This window comes from Lygodium microphyllum, chromosome 15 (genome assembly GCF_053477565.2).
Source record: "Lygodium microphyllum isolate KBCC chromosome 15, Lygodium_microphyllum_v1.1.10, whole genome shotgun sequence".
NCBI classification, from domain to species: Eukaryota; Viridiplantae; Streptophyta; class Polypodiopsida; order Schizaeales; family Lygodiaceae; genus Lygodium; species Lygodium microphyllum.
The window spans coordinates 146,903,479-146,921,645 of NC_141149.1; the positions used below are offsets into that span (position 1 = coordinate 146,903,479).

Genomic DNA, 18,167 nt, shown 5'->3' on the forward strand with positions numbered 1-18,167 from the left:
TGGCACGGAGATGGCATGGATTAGAGCAAAGAGACCTAATTGTACGGGATTATACAAACCAATTCATCAACCTTACCATGTATGTAGAGAGAGAGCATTAGTGAGGATGAAGCTAAACTCCAAAAGTATATGGATGATTTAGAACATTCTTTATCAGCTGATGTTATGGTGCAAAACCCTACCAATCTTTTCAAAGCTATTGAGCTTGTAGAATATTATGTAAGAAAGTATAAAAGGAAATCTTCATTTCACCCTAGTTATGGACAACCAAGGATAGTTTTAAAATAGGGACAAGTTGGAAATGTTTATGGCAACAATCATGAACCAAGTGGGAGCTTAAGAGTGCCATCTTATCTAGTGTGGATCATACATGGAACATTTGTTTTTCCAATCATCATGCACCACCCAAAGTTCCACAAGTATGGCCAATGGCATAAGGAACAAATTTGACAAGAGAAGAAATCCACGTGTTGGAGAGTGGTGGATTTGTTTTATAAAAGGTGGCATAAGAAGTGGATGCTAACAAGAGCTTATATAGATATCAAAGAGGTGTCTCACAAACTGTAGGAAAAAGAATAGACTCAACATTACCTCTAGATGCAACTGTGAAGAGCCACACAGTGATAAAGCCATTGAAGCATAAGATCTTTCAACCTAGAGATACCTAACTCAAGTGTCTTACAAGAGTGTTATGATGTGCACATTGCAAAGAATCTAACATGTAATTTGCCAAGATTTCATGGACCATGTTGCAAAAGGAAAAGCATATTTGGCATGCAAGCACATGTACTAAATATAGACATATTTATACACCAACCCATGCTCACTAAACAAAACTTGCACCTTGTATTTGGAAGTAGAACTTTTCCAACACCACCTATAAAGTGACCAGCAAAGCAACAACAATACTACCTCTTAGCACAACCATAGTTTATTTTGTCAAGAAAATTCTGTCATACAAATCACTTGGTTAGCTTATGTCAAATTTTTTACAAGCTTTTGGTGACCTCTCTCTTATTTTGTCAAGCAATAGCACTATTGCTAGAAGTTAAAGCAATATAAATGTACTTTCGGATTGCTTGTATGAATTGTATAGTATTAAATTCATTGGGAGGGGGTGTACAAAGGGAGTTATCAATCCATTGCACTTAAAGTTCTAATAATATAGAGTGGCTACATGAGCATTCACATTATGAGAGAGAGAGAGAGAGAGAGAGAGAGAGAGAGAGAGAGAGAGAGAGAGAGAGAGAGAGAGAGAGAGAGAGAGAGAGATGTGTGTGTGTGTGTGTCCGAGATGGAGAGAGAGAGATACTTATGATTTAAGGGAAGTGTTTGTTACAATACATATTGTAAACCCATGTGAGGTATTATTATACAATGTGAACTGATTACATGCATGAGAGAGAGGGGGAGAGGGAGAGAGGGATACACATACACACATACACACATACACACATACATATATACAACATACATATGTACACACACACATAATATAGAGAGAGGGGGAGAAATTGTATGTCTAGAGAGAAACTAAGAGAGAGTAAAGAGATGGAGTAGTTTGAGAGAGAGAGAGAGAGATATGGACCACGATCTACCATTCTACATCCTGTGAATGTATCCATGTTGCATGCCGCGAGAGAGAGAGAATTGTTTACACGACATAGAGTGCTATATTGAGTAGGTTTTGAGAGAGAGAGAGAGAGAGAGAGAGAGAGAGAGAATGTTAAAAGAGAGAGGGAGAGAGTGTGTGTGTTCTTTGCACATTAGAAAGAGAGAGAATATAGAGAGAGTGCAATAATATAGAAAGAGAAAGGAAATATACATGTAGAGAGAGAAACTGAGAATGAGAGATGAGATATATATATATATATATATATATATATATATATATATATATATATATATATATATATATATATATATATATATATATATATAGAGTGTGTGTGAAGGTAGTGGTGGTGGTGGTTGCGGCGATGGTGGTGGTGGTGGTAGTGGTGGAGGTGGAAATATCTAGGGGTGGAATAAGTGGACTATGTGAAACAAGAAATGATGGTTTTCCAGAAAAGCTTGCTCAAATGCTTGCTCAAAAAGCTCGCTTTTTTCCCTCTAATCCAGGAAAGATGGGCAGTACAATATGCACAAATCAGTTGGTTGTGTTGGCCCTGTTGCTAGTTGTTTTGCTTGGTTTAAAGGCTCAATCATTAATGGACAAGGCCCAATGCAACCCTGGAGCAAGCCCTAGGAGGTGGGAGCAAGTCGAAATGAGAAAAGATCAAATTCATACCTTTAAAGGTGAAGCCATGACTGCCACGAATGGAGAGCTAACGCTTTTAAAATTTATGTTAAAGTAAACTGAAAAGAAGCTCCTCGAACTAATGCTTTGATACTAGTTGAAGAGAGAAGTCATGAGTGGAAACATACAAGCAGAAGCAAAAGCTATGGTAGAAGAAACAAGAGACACAGGATGTGGGAACTCCAATAGTCACATTGTGTGATCAACCTTCCCTTATTCAAATATCACTAAAAGAATAAAGAATGAAGTGTGATAGTGATGAGCACCTGCCACCTACATGTACAAGTGTGAAAAACTATTAGTGTAATAAAATACATGGATAGTTAAGCACAAGCGTCTTTACCCCCAACATGAAGATGATGCTTCCTCCTTGAGGGTAGGGACAACTCTTGGGATAGGTTCATAGTAGACTACTACTTTACTGGATGATAAAGTGGAAGAACTTATATTCTCCTCCTCCATTGTATATAGCTATTCCTTGAACACCACATTATGGCTTGATATGATCTTATTTGCCTCTTAATCATACAATTAGTAAGCCTTTTGCTCATCATATAATCCAAAAAGATACATTTTGTGCCTTTTGGTTTTAACTTGTTTCTCTTATTCTTTGGAACGTGTGTATAACATTCACATATAAAAGTTCTAAAGTGTGAAACAAATAGTTTTTTACCAAAATATGTCACATGAGGAGTTTTGCCCTTAACAACATTTGTGTAACTCTAATTGAGAATGTAGATTGCAGTATTGATAGCTTCTACCCAAAACTAGTTAAGCAATCTCTTGCCCTTAACCATGCACCTTGCCATTTTCACAATGGTGTTATTTTAACGTTCAACAATGGCATTCTACTAAGGTGTATAATGCGTCGTCAATTGACACTTAATGCCTTTTCTCTTGCAAAAGTCTTCAAACTCCTTTGAGTTAAACTCACCATTACCATCAGTTCTAAACCTTCACACTTTGCCCTATTTCATCTCAATAAGTTTTAGCTATGCTTTAAACTTACAAAAATCTTAAGCCTTATTACGAAGGAAGTACACCCACATCTTCCTAGTGTAGTCGTCAATGATCAACATAAAATAAAAAGATCCCTCCCAAGGCTTGTATAGGTATTTTACCGCACAAGTTAGTCTATACCAACTCTAGAGGAGTCTTCACTCTATTCTTACTTTCTTGTGGAAATGCATTTCTCTATTGTTTGCCCATCATACATGCCTCACATGGTTTCTTTGTTTTATTTACTACAGGTAGATGAGCAACCGTACCTTGCTTATGCATCTCCTTCAACATTGCAAAATCAATGTGACCAAATCTTTCATGCCAAAATTTACTTGTGCCCACACCAATGGTGGCTATAAAAGTACTTAGCTCATACAAGTTGTTCCTTCTTTCTCCTTTGCCAACAACTTTGCTAGCATTATTGATGGTTCCAACACTTGTCTTGATAAACCTCACCTCATGGCCAAGATTAGTTATAGAAGCAAACTAATAGTAGTTTTCTCTTAATCTCTAGAATATACAACACATTTGAATGATTTTTTAGTTCACCATTTGCAGCAACAAAGGAAATAGTACCTATGCCTTCAGTAGGACATTTTGTATCATTTTCAACCATCACAGTGATGGATTCTTACACATGCCTTATCTATATAGACCTTTCTTGTTGGTCGTGTGATGGGAGGCACCACTATCCAATACCCATGAGTCAGTGATAGATATTTCTTGCACCAAGGAATATACTTCCTCAATAGTCATCATGAGTAACTCCAACTATGCTTCAGTTATATTGGCTATCTCTTTTCCTTTAGTCTTCACAATGCCTTTCTTTACATTTGTCTTCTTAACATGACAAATCTACAACTGCATGCCCTTTCTTCTTATCGCAAAAGCACTTTCCTTGAAAATTTTTCCTACCACCCTTCTTCTTTTTGTTACCATTGGTAGATGAACCACCTTTGCCTTTCATATTGGCAAAGAATGTAGCATCTCCATTATTGCTACCTTCTTGAGTGTTAAGTCACAACTCCTCCTCCATTAATAGTGCATAAAATTCCTAAAACATCAAAGATTGGGGTCTCACCTTAGTAATCAAGGTAGTTACCAATCCATCAAACTTTGGTGGACAAATTCGAAGTAAGTCACGTCTAAGCTAACTCCTTGCTAGTCTTTTGAGCACGAGCCATTTGGTCGTGCAGATTCTTGATCCGAGTGATAAATGCTTTAATTGTCTCTTCTTCAACAAGCTTCTCTGCTGCTAGTTGACTCTCCAAGTTCTGAATCATTGTTTCATTTCGTATTGACTCCTCTTCAATACATTCCAAGCCTTTGATGCCTTGGTTGTACGTTGAATCAAGGGCCAAACACTATCATAACATCTTGTAACTAAGGCACACAACACATCTATGTTTATTCATTTCCAGGCTTGTAAAATATCTGCATTCGAAGAAATCATAATACTTAAATTTTATGGGTCGAGGGTGGATTGTGATTTTGGGTTCTAAGAGCATCTCTAGAAGCTCATAAAAATTGAGGATAGTTGTAATTTTAAACTTCCACAAAGTGTAGTTTGTACCATCTAACTTACCTTTGCTAAAGGTTAATTGACGAATCCTTAGTGTTTGAATTGTCGATATAACAACACCACCACCTAATACTTGATGCAACAAATGACATTTCTCCTCTTTACTATTGAAGCCCTTGCCTCTCGTGTACTCTTCACTCCTTAGAGCACCCCTGGCTCTGATACCATATAGAAATTACAGAGTGTAGTGGTCAAAATCTGAGCAAGGAGTAGAGAATACACAATAAATATGAGAAGGATAGAAACTTCTCTGTTTTCAAACAAATTGATACAAAGATGGCTTTTGTCCACCCATGCACTTCCACTATGAAGATTAAATGGCAATCTAGACAAATGATAGGTACTAGCTAAAAGAACTCTGACTAGGTGAAAGATAGATTGAAGATAGCTTTGGAGGGGTCTTCTTTTTATATCCCCTAGAAGGTAGTTTAGTCGCCTGTCCGACCATATTATGAACCTTCCCTATATTTGACCAAGAATATTCTATTTACCATCGAGCTGGGGGCGCTAACCCCCCCCCCCCCCCCCCCCCAATCCCAAACCCCTATCAAGGGGGCCGCTAGCTCCTTTGAGACTCCCCAATGCAATCACATAGACCTCATCTGACATACAAGTCAAGACCCAACCTAGCTCACAACATGGATTCTTCTTATAATGGAGCCTTACAACGTAGAGCACCATGGATCATTGGTGGCACCTTACGAGGGTGGGGCATTAAGCATATGTAACAAAGACAATGTAGCCATACTTAGATTCAAAGATAAAGATAGGGCAATGGAAAGAGAGTAAATGCCTCCACATGTACTTCCTCTAAACATGTCATATGAAAATTATCATGGAGAGAGGTTAGACAGATAACTTTTCCCATTGTGTCGTACTTGAAACTCTTCAGAGTTAGAAGTAACGGGTGTTTGAGATCATGAGGTATTTGCTTAATATCATTGTGTGAGCCGAATATCTCAACCTCAGTACAACACTCTTGCACTGGAATCCCTCTTGCTTTCATAGTGATCTTAAATGGCTTTGGTTGCTTATTTAGCAGTTGAATGCTAACATATACACATTGACTTATTCACACGACCAAGGAAGTAATCCCTAATGTGAGGTACATGATCAAACTTCATAATGTGAAAAAACTTACACTCCCAATTCATACTTTCATTTAATAAGTTTATGGCAAATTGCCACTACAAAGCTAGGAGTCGAGACTTGACTATACATTATGTTGGTCATAGGAAGAAGCATTAGTCATCTTTAAAAGATTGAATCAATGCCCTTGTATTCTTAGATGTTGAAATACACATGGACCTAACAAGTAAGTGATCAATTATTACTAATCTATAATGTTGCTGGCCACATCGAATGCTTATACTAGATTAAAACAAACAAACATGAAATATAGAATAATCCATGGAATGAACAAACCAACAAGTAGACAAACAAACAAACAATCTATGAAACAAGTAGACAAATAAATAGGCAAACAAGTAATACAACAATTAATGAATGATGGAACAATCAATTGTTGAAACCCTAAACCCTAAACATGCAAAATCAAGTGCAATTAGAAAGCAAAATATACACACTCACATATGAATGCTATCACTGCATTGTTTCAAAACACACACACACACACACACACACACACACACACACACACACACACACGCACGCACGCACGCACGCACGCACGCACGCACGCACGCACATGCACGCACACACATGCACACGCACACAAAATTCATTTTTTCATTGAAATGAGAATTCGTAATCAATGAATATAATGCAAATGTATCATGATTTGATTTTAAATCTCTATCTAATTTTATTGAACACCTAATGCATGTGACATGAAAGAATTGTGAAATATACAAGTAGGTAAACATCGAATAATAATTTAAAAATGAATAGCTTTTACACCTTACAACTTATGATGACCTAGATATATGTGCAAAAATAGGCACAAACATGTATGAAGCAATGTAAAAACATGTGCAGTCCAAGGCTCATAAAATATTGTGAAACAAAAAGGAAGGTCAAAGCCTTTTGTCTCATCCTGAAATTGAAGGGTCTTCAGATCTCCTTTAGATCTTAGCTAGATGTATGGAAACTCAATTTCATAATTCAAGGAAAGGGTGGTTTTGTGTCATGGGATTTGAGGAGGGTAAGGTTGTTGAGTTGATTACACCCTCTCTCTTACTTTATCTTCTCCTGTCATGGTTCATTTCTCTTTTCCCTCATTCGGCACAAATCTTGTTCTCTCTCTCTTATACTTTCTCTTTTGTGCTTTCTTGTTCTATCTCTTCCATGTGGAAGAGAAAGAGAGTGATGATGAAGACATTGATGCATCTCTTGTGTGTTTTGAAGAGATGGTTTCTTAGTGAAAGGGGATTGTTTTCTTGTAGGTTTTATGGCTAGCAAGTGTACTTGTAGCCTCTTCTTGTTCGATTCGAGCTTCACATTGAGTTGTGGTAGGGTGCTCTTCATTGGTGCATTGGCTAGGAAGAGATGGCTATGAGATTTGCAAAAAGAGGAGTTTACAATCTCGTTGACTCGAGGATCTTTGTTCTTGGATGCATGCTTGAGAAGAAGAAATCCTATCTTGTAGGAAGGAAATGGCTTATAAATGATTCAATCAATTCAGATTTCCAAAGGAGCCATCATATGACTATGAAGGGGGACCGAGAGAGAGAGAGAGAGAGAGAGAGAGAGAGAGAGAGAGAGAGAGAGAGAGAGAGAGAGAGAGAGAGAGAGAGAGAGAGAGAGAGAGAGAGAGAGAGAGAGAGAGAGAGAGAGAGAGAGAGAGAGAGAGAGAGAGAGAGAGAGAGAGAGAGAGAGAGAGAGAGAGAGAGAGAGAGAGAGAGAGAGAGAGAGAGAGAGAGAGAGAGAGAGAGATTTGGCCTAGGTTGTGACCATACTTTTTGTCTTCTCCCTTCCCACAACCATTCCTTGTCCCAACCCACCCCCACCCACTAGTCTCTTTGTCCCTCTACCTTCTATCTGTAACTTCCACCAGCCTTTTGCCTACCCTCCCAGCCTTTCCTTCATCAGCCCACGTCCTCATAAGTGAGGTTAGGTCACTCATTCATTTTCACATGAATATCTTCTATGTAGATTCGAATAGCTGTTTCAATGTGTTTCTCATGTACACCATTAATGGCACCACTATGTTTGATCTCATGGACATGGCTCAAACCCACACTTATGTTGCAAAAGGCTCGAAAGTCCTGCTTTCACCTTTAATATGATGGATGAGAACATCAATGACCACACTACTCCAATGTCAACACATTCCCATTACCTCATCTCTAAGTTTGCCTACATCACATCCAATTCCACCATGTGCAACTCCAAAATATTCTGCGTGTGTTTCATACTTCCCCCCTCTCATCTTCCACGCTGGATGCTAGATCATGCTATCAAGGCACCAAGTAGCTATTAGATTTGTGCCTAACCTTCCCTTCTTCTCTTCTCCACATGGCATCATGTTCAACTCTACTTTCTTTCCTTATCCTCGAGTCAAAACTGTAAGAAAGAAAGCATTAATCTTAACATTTAATTTCAACAAAGAACCCTTCTCTTAAAGTTTACTTCATATGCTTGGTTTTATTCTCCCTTGTGCCTCCTTTCCCAATCATCAAGAATTCATTGCTCCATCAAACCACACTATAAATTATTTTTCTATATTTCTTACTTTTCTGTTCAATAAAACATACTTTCCTTGTCTTTTCTTTAAAAAAATAGGTGGAGTGCATGATGGTAACATCCTTTGCAAGGGTGTGCTTTGTCATTATACCTTTTTGGGTTTTCTTCATTTCATGGTGTGATTTTTCTTTCTATCCAAAGTGTGAAGTTGTTCGTGTGTGCAAGTTGGTTAAGAGCCCCATCTTTGGTGTGCTACAAGAATTTTTCTTATGGTGTGCTTGTTACTTAGGCAAATACAACCTTGTTGTGTGATTTCTTTTTGTGTGATGTGTGTTCAATGCCCTTTTCACCCAATAAAAGCAGAATCAATCAAGAAGATAAAGATCAAAGAAAGATGAATATAAATATTTTTGCTAGAGCTGATTGTGATTCTTCTTTGACAAGGTTTGTGAGAATGCTTCACACTTAAGTGGGGGAGGAATGATAACCTAGAAATATTGGCAAAAATAGGCATAAACATGTGTTCATCATGGAATGTCTCTTATATCATGAAACTTCCTAGTCATAGCTTCTATTTCTAAAAATAATTTATGAAGCAATGTAAAAACATGTGTAGCCCAAGGTTCATTAAATATTATGAAATGAAAAGAAAGGTTAAAGCCTTTTGTCTCATCCCAAAATTAAAGGATCTTAGATCCTAGCCAAAGGTATGCAAACTTAGTTTTATAATTCAAGAAAGGAGAACAATGGTTTTGTGTCATGGGATCTGAGGAGATGGGTTGTTGAGTTGGTTATATCCTCTCTCTTTCTTTATGTTCTCCTCTCGTGGTCTCTCTCCCTCATTTGGCACAACTCTTGTTCTTTTTCACTTGTAATTTATTGTTCTATCTCTTCCAGAGAAGAGGGAGGGGGGTAAGGATAAAGAAATTGATGTATCTCTTGCATGCCTCTCTTGTGTGTTTAGAAGAGATGGTTTACATTGTGTCATGGCAAGGTGCTTTTCATTCCCTACTATGTCTACACTAACATGGAATATTAATTTTAAAATGGATAGCCATTATACCTTGCAAACATACACTAACACATGCATATATGCTATGTGCATATACTTATATTGCAATTTACATAAGAAGCTAAATTTATATGTATCTAAGCTTTGAACACAATGTAATATACAAAAAAAGATGAAATTAAATACAAATTGCAAGCAATAAGGATAACATTAAAACACATGTTGAAACTAATGACCAACAAGCACCAATGAACTAAGATTTCCCAATCAAGGACAACATAGTCCAATTACCATCAAACAATAACCAAACCATGAACTAACATTGCCCAACCTGGGACACGAGTCCATTAAAAAAAGAACACACATATTTTTTTGCTACAGCCTTGTTCAATGCTTCATCTCTAAGATAACTACAACCCTTAAGATAGATACCCAAGATATAAAGCACTTTGTGATCGTCTCAATGTTTTTCCAAAAATAAGAATTAAGTCTCATAGAGAATCAAGGATTACCTCGTGCTCACTAGAACAAGCAACTTGATCTTGTTTACCACATGGTTTAGTTCTAAATTGTTTTAAAGTATCTCTATGCAAAGAATGGAACCTGGCTCATTGAAAGATTCTCAAAACCATCCACTCAATGCATAAGATACTCTTGATGTTTTGTCCCACATGAGAGTAAGATGAATGCCCTCCCCAAGACTCACTCGAAAGCTAGAGTTATATTCCGTACATATAGTTATATTCCATGTCCAGATAGCCATTGCATTTTTTTGATATCCTGGTGGGACCGTCGAGCTATGGCAATAGCTTGATAGGCCCTTAAAATGTATCTAATTTCAGACAAGTTAACCGGTGTAGCTAGTTTCACCTAGTAAACATTAAATTTAATGCTATTAATATAAAATCTCACGGTCAATATCATTATTTTATTATCAAATCACAAAAATGTAATCATGTCATTGCCATCCCTATCCGTGATGATTTAGGCATTGTCCATGCTAGCCAAAGAAGCATAAATGTTTATGAAGATAGACACTCCCTTGCAAGCTTCTTAATGGAAATCTTACATATCTTTGTCTTCCATTCATTATGATCTGAGCTCTAATTCTCCTTGCCATCACTCTTTTGGGCTTGCTTGTTGTTCCTAGGTTTGTTTGGATTGATGTCTTGTAAGACCTTACCACCATCAAGCCGTTGAGTAGCGAAGCTTTGCACCTTTGCATCAACCACTTGTGCAACAACACTATGCTTTCTCTGATTGTTTGTAGTTTTGGAGACTTGCTACTTGTTCTTAGATAAGGTCATAGTCCCCTCCTTAACATTTGTCTAAGGGCTAGTGTTGGTCTTCACTTCATCCTTATTTGTCTACTAATGTGTCTCTTGAGCTTCCTTTTGCTGCTTATGTGGACAAACCCCAACAAAATGGTGTAACTAATAGCATAGATAGAAAATGTTAAGAAAGCAAACTGGACCTCGCAAATGAAGTGAGCCCGTGTTTATCATTAATCTCCAACATCTCAAGCAATTCCATATGCCTATCCCATAGTATGTATGCTTTGCGTTCACCCTTTGGATTTGAGACTAGAGGAGGAACATATAAGACCTTGCCAAGTGTAGTAGTAAGCGATAAGACCTTTACTTTAGAAACGATGTGTAGGTTGGGGAAAGAGACTTGAATGGGACACTTAGACATAAGTGCTTCTTTAGGAGAGAAAGAGAGACACCATGGCAAGCTATGCACGAGGTTCCCTTTGAAGCCAATGAAGCAAGATAGTATCCCATTTCTTTCACCTTGCGATTCGATTAGAACATGATAGAATCCCTTGCCAACAAACCTATAGTAGTACAGTCCACAATGAGCTTGAAAGGTACTGTGAAACCATTTTGCAAACTCATCTTCAGAGGGCACCCTCCCCATAAAATAAAAACAAGGACCAGTAGAAGTAGAGAAATCATAATAGCATTAACAAAGTGCTTCCATAGGAAGCTCCAATTCAACCTTGTGGGTTCTTTTCTTCTCTAAGAGCAAAGTTTTGAGCTTTGCCTCATTAATCTTAAGTATGTCAAAGGTGAAAGACTACACCACATCTTTAAGGTTTGGAGCCTTGTCCTTTTCTTTTGTGCTGCATATGTCTCAACAAGCATGCTTCCATAGGTTCTCACCCTTGGAGCCTTCAAGCATGCATGTGAGTCCTATGTAGTGTCTTCTATTGTCCTCTTGGCTTGCATGCAATCCACCTAAGGATCACATGTATCACAATGTAGGTTTAAACACTCCTTTCTATCATTCACACCAAACTCTATGTATAGAGTCATGTTGGCAACTTTTGATTGGATCTTTTCTCTACTTATAAATGCTTCATCCTATTTTAGTCACTCATCACAATGAGTGTCAAAGAATGGGGGGTGATCTTTTAATTGCTCCCTTTATCCTGATGGTTGACTAAGTGAAGAGAAACTAGCTAACCAACTATGGTCAATAAGGAGAGGTGAATCAGATCTAGAAAGATCGGATAGACCCTTGTTGACTAGGAAGGAGAGGATGAGGGATAGACCCTTGTTGAGGATGAGCTCCTTTGACCTTTACTTTGTGAGTCTCACTCTTTGTTTCTTTCATAACATTTCTCTCTTGCATTGCAATTTTAGCATTAAAGCTGAGGTAGCCTTGTAGTGCCTTGTTGTGCGATAAGATAGAACGGAGAGGACAAGCTACTTTGAAATTTAAAATTTGTATCACTCTTTGTTTCTTCCACTATCAATTTTTTAAATATCATAGATAGATCAATAGCTTTGATAAGTAGATGTTACACATCTCCATTGTTTACACACACACACACACACACACACACACACACACACACACACACACACACACACACACACACACACACACACACACACACACACACAAAGGAAGAGTAGCAATTGAGCTCCAATGGAAAAGGAATGTGTGGTGCTATCTCAAAGTTGATTATATATGAAATCTTGAGATATCTATTTATACATGCCTTTGAGGCTCCTTCGAGATGTCTAAGAGGAAATCAATATTATTCCTTGTGTCCCACTACAATCCTCCCTCAAGCTCATGTACACACACACACACACACACACACACACACACACTCTCTCTCTCTCTCTCTCTCTCTCTCTCTCTCTCTCTCCAATGCTCCCTAATGATCACGGTGCATGCATGTGCACAGAGAGAGAGAAAGAGAGAGAGGAGGAGGAGGAGCGACAACAAGAGAGCCAACAATGGAAAAAGTGATATGTAACATAGAGTAGCAAGTGCATGGGCATGGTGAAGTGCGCGGGTAAGTAACATAAGCTAGTGTGAGTAATGTGGGAGGTATTAACACATGATGATAGTGACAACCACACCCTTAAGGCAAAATGGTGGTGGAACAAAGCCTCTCATATGGTTGTCATCATTTTGCATTGTTGATAGATGGTAGGAGATTATGCCTAATATGCTTTAGTTCTATCATGTTCCTCATGATTTATTCGATCAAATCTTTAATTGATTGACTAGCCAAATTATTACAATACAAGTTGATAAATGAGAACTTTCTGTTTACAATATATTTTCTATAGCAATCTTCCATTGAAATGGGAAGGAAACATTGATCGCAAAGATTTTGGATGTGTTTTCCCATTGTTTCTTTGACCTTCATGATTATTGTCACTTGTGTACATTGATTACTCCTTTCACAAAAGTTTGGGAACAACAATATGTAGCACGAACCAAAAGTTTAGGAACAACAACTCTATGAAATACGTATCAATACGAATAGTGGTGGCTACATTACTAACTATAACAAAAAGAGCTCAAGTAGAAGTAACTTCCAATTATCATGTAAGGAGAAAGAACTCCCGACTATATCGAACAAAAAGCGAGTCTACGGAGGCTGTTAAATGGAGACAAACAACGCACCACTACAAGGAAACACATCCATCAACCTGGGTGAGGTCAGATGCTCCTTGATTATAGTTGAGACCAACCCGTCAAATTGCAAGCTAATCTGGCGAGGCTGATGGAAGTGAAAAGGGTGCTTGCTGTATTGATCTGCTTAAGGAATTTGATCGTTCAGCGACTTCTCAAGGTCTGCTAACTTGAATAAGAGCGCGGGCTGTCGTATGAGCACGTCCCCGGGCCCTTGCTGCTGTTGCTGCTGCAGAAAGCGTGCGGGAGCCGGTGCTGGCGCATTATTAGTGACAGCACGAGGAGGGAAAAGAGGAGGAGAAGAAGAAGGCGAAGAGAAGGGTTGCATTTCATCCTGCAGCTGCTTTGGAAGGACAAGCGGATGCTCCTTCTCGTAATAGCTCACGTATTTCTCCTCCTGTGAGAACTCCGCCTCTCTGTGTGTCTTGCTTTGTTCCTTACCATTATTATTGCTGTTATTATTATTACTCTTTGCAAGAGAGTACGTTCTCGTAGTATCTGTCGGGGCCAGCCATACCCTAATGGAGTTGTCCCAGGAGCCCGACAAGTACTGGTTCCTGTTGCTCAGATACACCAGCGCATGGACCTGTTCTGTGTGGCCTGTATATGCGCACACTTCTTGCCCTGTCAAGTCCAGTTTATAGGCCCTTATCGAATAGTCTGACTGCATGCTCACCAGCAGAAGCTTGTTTATCTCGTCCACAAGTAGGGCTGTGACCGGCTCTTTCCTGTAGCAGATTGACCTTATTGGTAACAGTGTTGTTGGGTCCCACAATGCGATAGTGCCGTCCTCTGATGCCGTCACCCAGTAACCATCGTCCAAGTTGCACCATTTCACCTACCGATATTGAAACAACCAAAAAAATTAAACGAGTGACACAGAGACCCTGCGCTGGATTATTGTCTATTTTGAGAGAGAGAGAGAGAGAGAGAGAGAGAGAGATTGTGTTTTACGAAAAAAAAAAGAGAGAGAGTGTGTGTGTGTGTGTGTGTGTGTGCGCGCGCGCGCGCGCTCGCACGCATTCTCAATGATCATTTGCATGGTTCCAGTAAAATGCAAAATGCAAAAGACGTCAGTCCTGTTGCGTGTCCAACTGACTCTAGTTAACTCAGGGTAAAATTTTCAAGATTGAAAAAGCAAAGAAAACCATTGTTTAAGCATGCACTTACGGGCAATGCTGATAAAGAACATAAAATAAATGAGTGCAAATCATGCTCTAACATTAAGTATTAAGAGAGATTTTCAAGCATTCTAGGTAAGTCTATTGGTAAGTAAGTTTTCAAAGGGTTTTGAGTGCTTTTACTTTTTCACTGCCATTACAGGCAAAGGAAATTTTGAAGAGCTCATGTTTTCTCCTTTCTTCAAATGGATAACTTCAAGTATCATTGTGCAAATCCTTATTGGGTAAAATGCCTTACATTGCTAGACCAGCTGCTAGAGGGCTTGCTCCTTTTCCCTCTTGCTCGTGCCTTATTCAGGCCAATTACACATCAAGGAAAGTCCCTTGTCAACCTCATAAGTATAGGAGCGTCGAGCCATGTATCAAAAAGGTATAGGCTCTGATTCCTCGTGTTGCAGACAAATCTAGATGGGTAACACCCCCTGCCCAAGTGCATCATCCCCATTTAAGGCACATATAGTCAATTGACATCATCATTAAAAAAACAATGCATTTATGGGGATTTCAACTTCCACCATCTCTTTGGGAAACCATTGGCTTAACCACTAAGCCACACATACATTTTTGAAGGCATTTACTTGTTTTGGTACGTAAAGGATTCCTGCTCGATTTCTTAGTTATTCAAGGTGGGTACGTCGGGGACTGGTGATTGTAACCGACCTCAGCCCCAATACCACCTCCTAGTCTCTTCCTACTCTCAATGGTTTCCAAACCCCCACATTGGCAGCCCTATTCCAAGACGTGGCCTCTACCCTTTCCTCATCAATCATCCCTTCACCTTAGGTGACACCATCATAGAGACCAATGAGGTTGGGAAACTTGTGAAGTACAAGAACTGCATAACAACAAAATGAAGGTGAAAATTGGATCTATAGAAATTAGTTGGTATAGCTCCTCTTCTTTCTTAGGGGACTCCATTGCAACCCCCCTCAATCTTTATACTTGATACTTTCTGGTAGATGAGGTGAAACCAGCCTTCCTTCATCGAAAGGGTGGTAAATCCTTGATTAAGCACTTAATTACAGCAATCAACAAATGTACATAACTTGAAATGCACATATTACCTTAATAATCTTGGACATTGGACACTCAGTTGGCCCCAAAATTGGCACTCCTTTCGGTATTTCTTTAACTTGATTCCTAATGGAATGAGTACAAGTCGAGATTCACAATCTCCTTTGCTATTCCAAAAGCCCCTTGTTGTAGCAACAATCATCACTTTTCTTGTCATTGATAACCAACCTATGCTCGTGCAATTCATTGAACACAATGTTCAAATGTCTTCTATGCTTTGCCTCGTTCTTTGAATTAGACAATCATGTCATCAAAGAAAGTACCCACAAATCCTCTGTGGCTTGAAAATGTGATTCATCATCCAATTGAAAGTGGTAGGAGCATTCATAAGCCCAAAAGGCATGGCAAGAAACTCATATAGCCCAAAAGATGTTTTGAAAGTTGTCTTAGGTATATCCTTTGGTCTAATGAATATTTGATGATACCCACTTTTCAAATCTATATAACTGAATATAATTGCCCCCTATAATCTATCCATAACATCATTGATCTAAGGAATCGGAAAGTGATTCTTTATCGTGATCTTGTTCAGAGTACGATACTCAATGCACATACACCATGAACCATCCATTTTTTGTACCAAAAGCATTAGAGAATAAAAAGGAGATGAGCTGGGTTGAATCAACCCTTTTTCTAACAGCTCATTTACTTTACTCATAATCTTCTCCTACTGGGCTGCACTGACTTTGTAAGGTGGCTTGTTAGATGGGCTACTTCTAGGGATGAGATCTATGCCACGATCTTTCAGCCTTTCAAGCGTTAGCTGCCCTAGAAGTGATTGAGAGAAGCAATCAGCATACATTTTTAGAAATGATATGTGACCTTCTTTAACTTAGATATATTCCTAACATTCTCACTATCATCTTTATACTTAGAAAAAACCAAGTACACTGAAAGATGATTTTTTATTACTTTAGAAATGGCAACTGGAGATAAATAGAGATAGGCTATGTCCATCATATGTTATGACTCCAAACAGCTTTGGCTCTCTATTAGTTGGATAAGTATGATTCCCAGCCTACTGCGTCGTGTGAGCTACCCCTGCCCTAACTAATTCGCCACACCACCATTGCCTGAGCAATCTAGCCCGCTCGACTGTTCCCTCTCCATCGCCCCTGCTTGTTCGTCGCTATCAGTCACCTGTCCCGTCGCCTGTCTTCGCCATATGTCACATCCCCCCCCCTCCCCCGCCGCGACAAAACGTACATGCATGTCCCATAGTTCTTCCTCATCAGCAGCTTCCATACTGAACAGACGCCTGTTTGGTCAGTCACAGGTTTCCCCATGAGCGTATACCTTGTATCCTGGAATGTGAATAGTCTCTACTACAGTGGGGCACGTGGTTCTAGGAAGTTGATTGTTCGGCAGGAGTTGCAGCTGGACCTTGCAAGAAGGATAGACCTCCCACCCCCGCCCAGGCCCATCTTGTAGGGAAGGTTCTTCCAAGCAGGCCACACATCTACTGGGAGTATGCCATCGGTGCCCACGGTAGGACTGGAGGCGTATGTACCTCTATTGGCCTGAGCCTTACCGCTTGCGTACGGGATCATGGGGCGATAGTGGTAGGGAGGGTTCTATGGGTCAGGTTGGATATTGGGGACTCGTGCCTCGGAGTTCTCAATGTCTATGCCCCCACTGAGGTCAGGGCACGTAGCAAGTTCTGGGTGGAGATTGCAGCAGGACTCCCAGAGGTGGAGTCCTGGATTGTTGGAGGAGACTTCAACAACTTGGAGGCCTTAGAGGACTAGCAAGGTAGAGGCAGAAACTACCAAGGCATGGCTGCGGAGGAGCAGGAGGCATGGGAGGTCTTCCTACTGGCAGTAGGAGCTCGCGATGCTTGGAGAGACCCAGCTTTCCATAGGAGGGAAAGGTCGTTGAACTTCTTGTGGGAATATAGGAGGCTAGGCGGAGTCTTGCTGAAGCGGTTAGACAGGTTTTATATGGGAGAGTGGGGATGCTCTCGCAGAGGCCAGATAGGGCAGTTGATTCCCCAGCATCTTTCCTAGGTACACGATCTTGTCGGATCCTTGACTCGATCTACAGGAGAGAGGAGGTGAAGAGATAGATTGAGCAGATTTGGACTAGGGAGTGGAGCAGGAGGGACCGGATCGTAGAGGAGGTTACAGAGGTCCTAGCCGAGTCGGGTAGTATCTGCCAGGAGGTAGCCCTACAGGCCAGGCAGTAGTGCTGGGAGGAGGAGAGAGCACTCCGGCGAGACCTAGGAGCTACACAGAGATTATTATAGGAGACACCAGGGGATCCGATTCTCCACGTACATGAGGTGCGCGTACAAGCGGCCGGCCTAGAGAACAAGCGTTGGAGTTCTCATTCCGCACCACAGTAGCCTTCAAGGCGCGGAAGGGGGACACAATGTGCAGGGAGTTCTTTCAGGCACACCAATCCCGCATCTCAGGAGAGCAGATATGCAAC

The 18,167-nt window shown here is 39.9% G+C and overlaps 1 protein-coding gene across 8 annotated transcripts in view; it reads right to left on the bottom strand.

Annotated features, from left to right (window-relative positions):
* Nucleotides 1–13,097: 13,097 nt before the first annotated feature.
* LOC148025199 (uncharacterized) overlaps nt 13,098–18,167 on the bottom strand; it is a 268,949-nt gene continuing 263,879 nt past the window's right edge. For 2 of the 8 annotated variants that reach the window (XM_087695003.1, XM_087695004.1), the window contains one exon: nt 13,101–14,320. In XM_087695003.1, coding sequence (XP_087551129.1) covers nt 13,610–14,320 — 711 coding nt within the window. In that variant the 3' untranslated portion in view covers nt 13,101–13,609. Of the gene's footprint in view, nt 14,321–18,167 lie in introns of all 8 variants that reach the window. The other 6 variants (XM_087695005.1, XM_087695006.1, XM_087695002.1 and 3 more) reach the window with 5 other exon arrangements.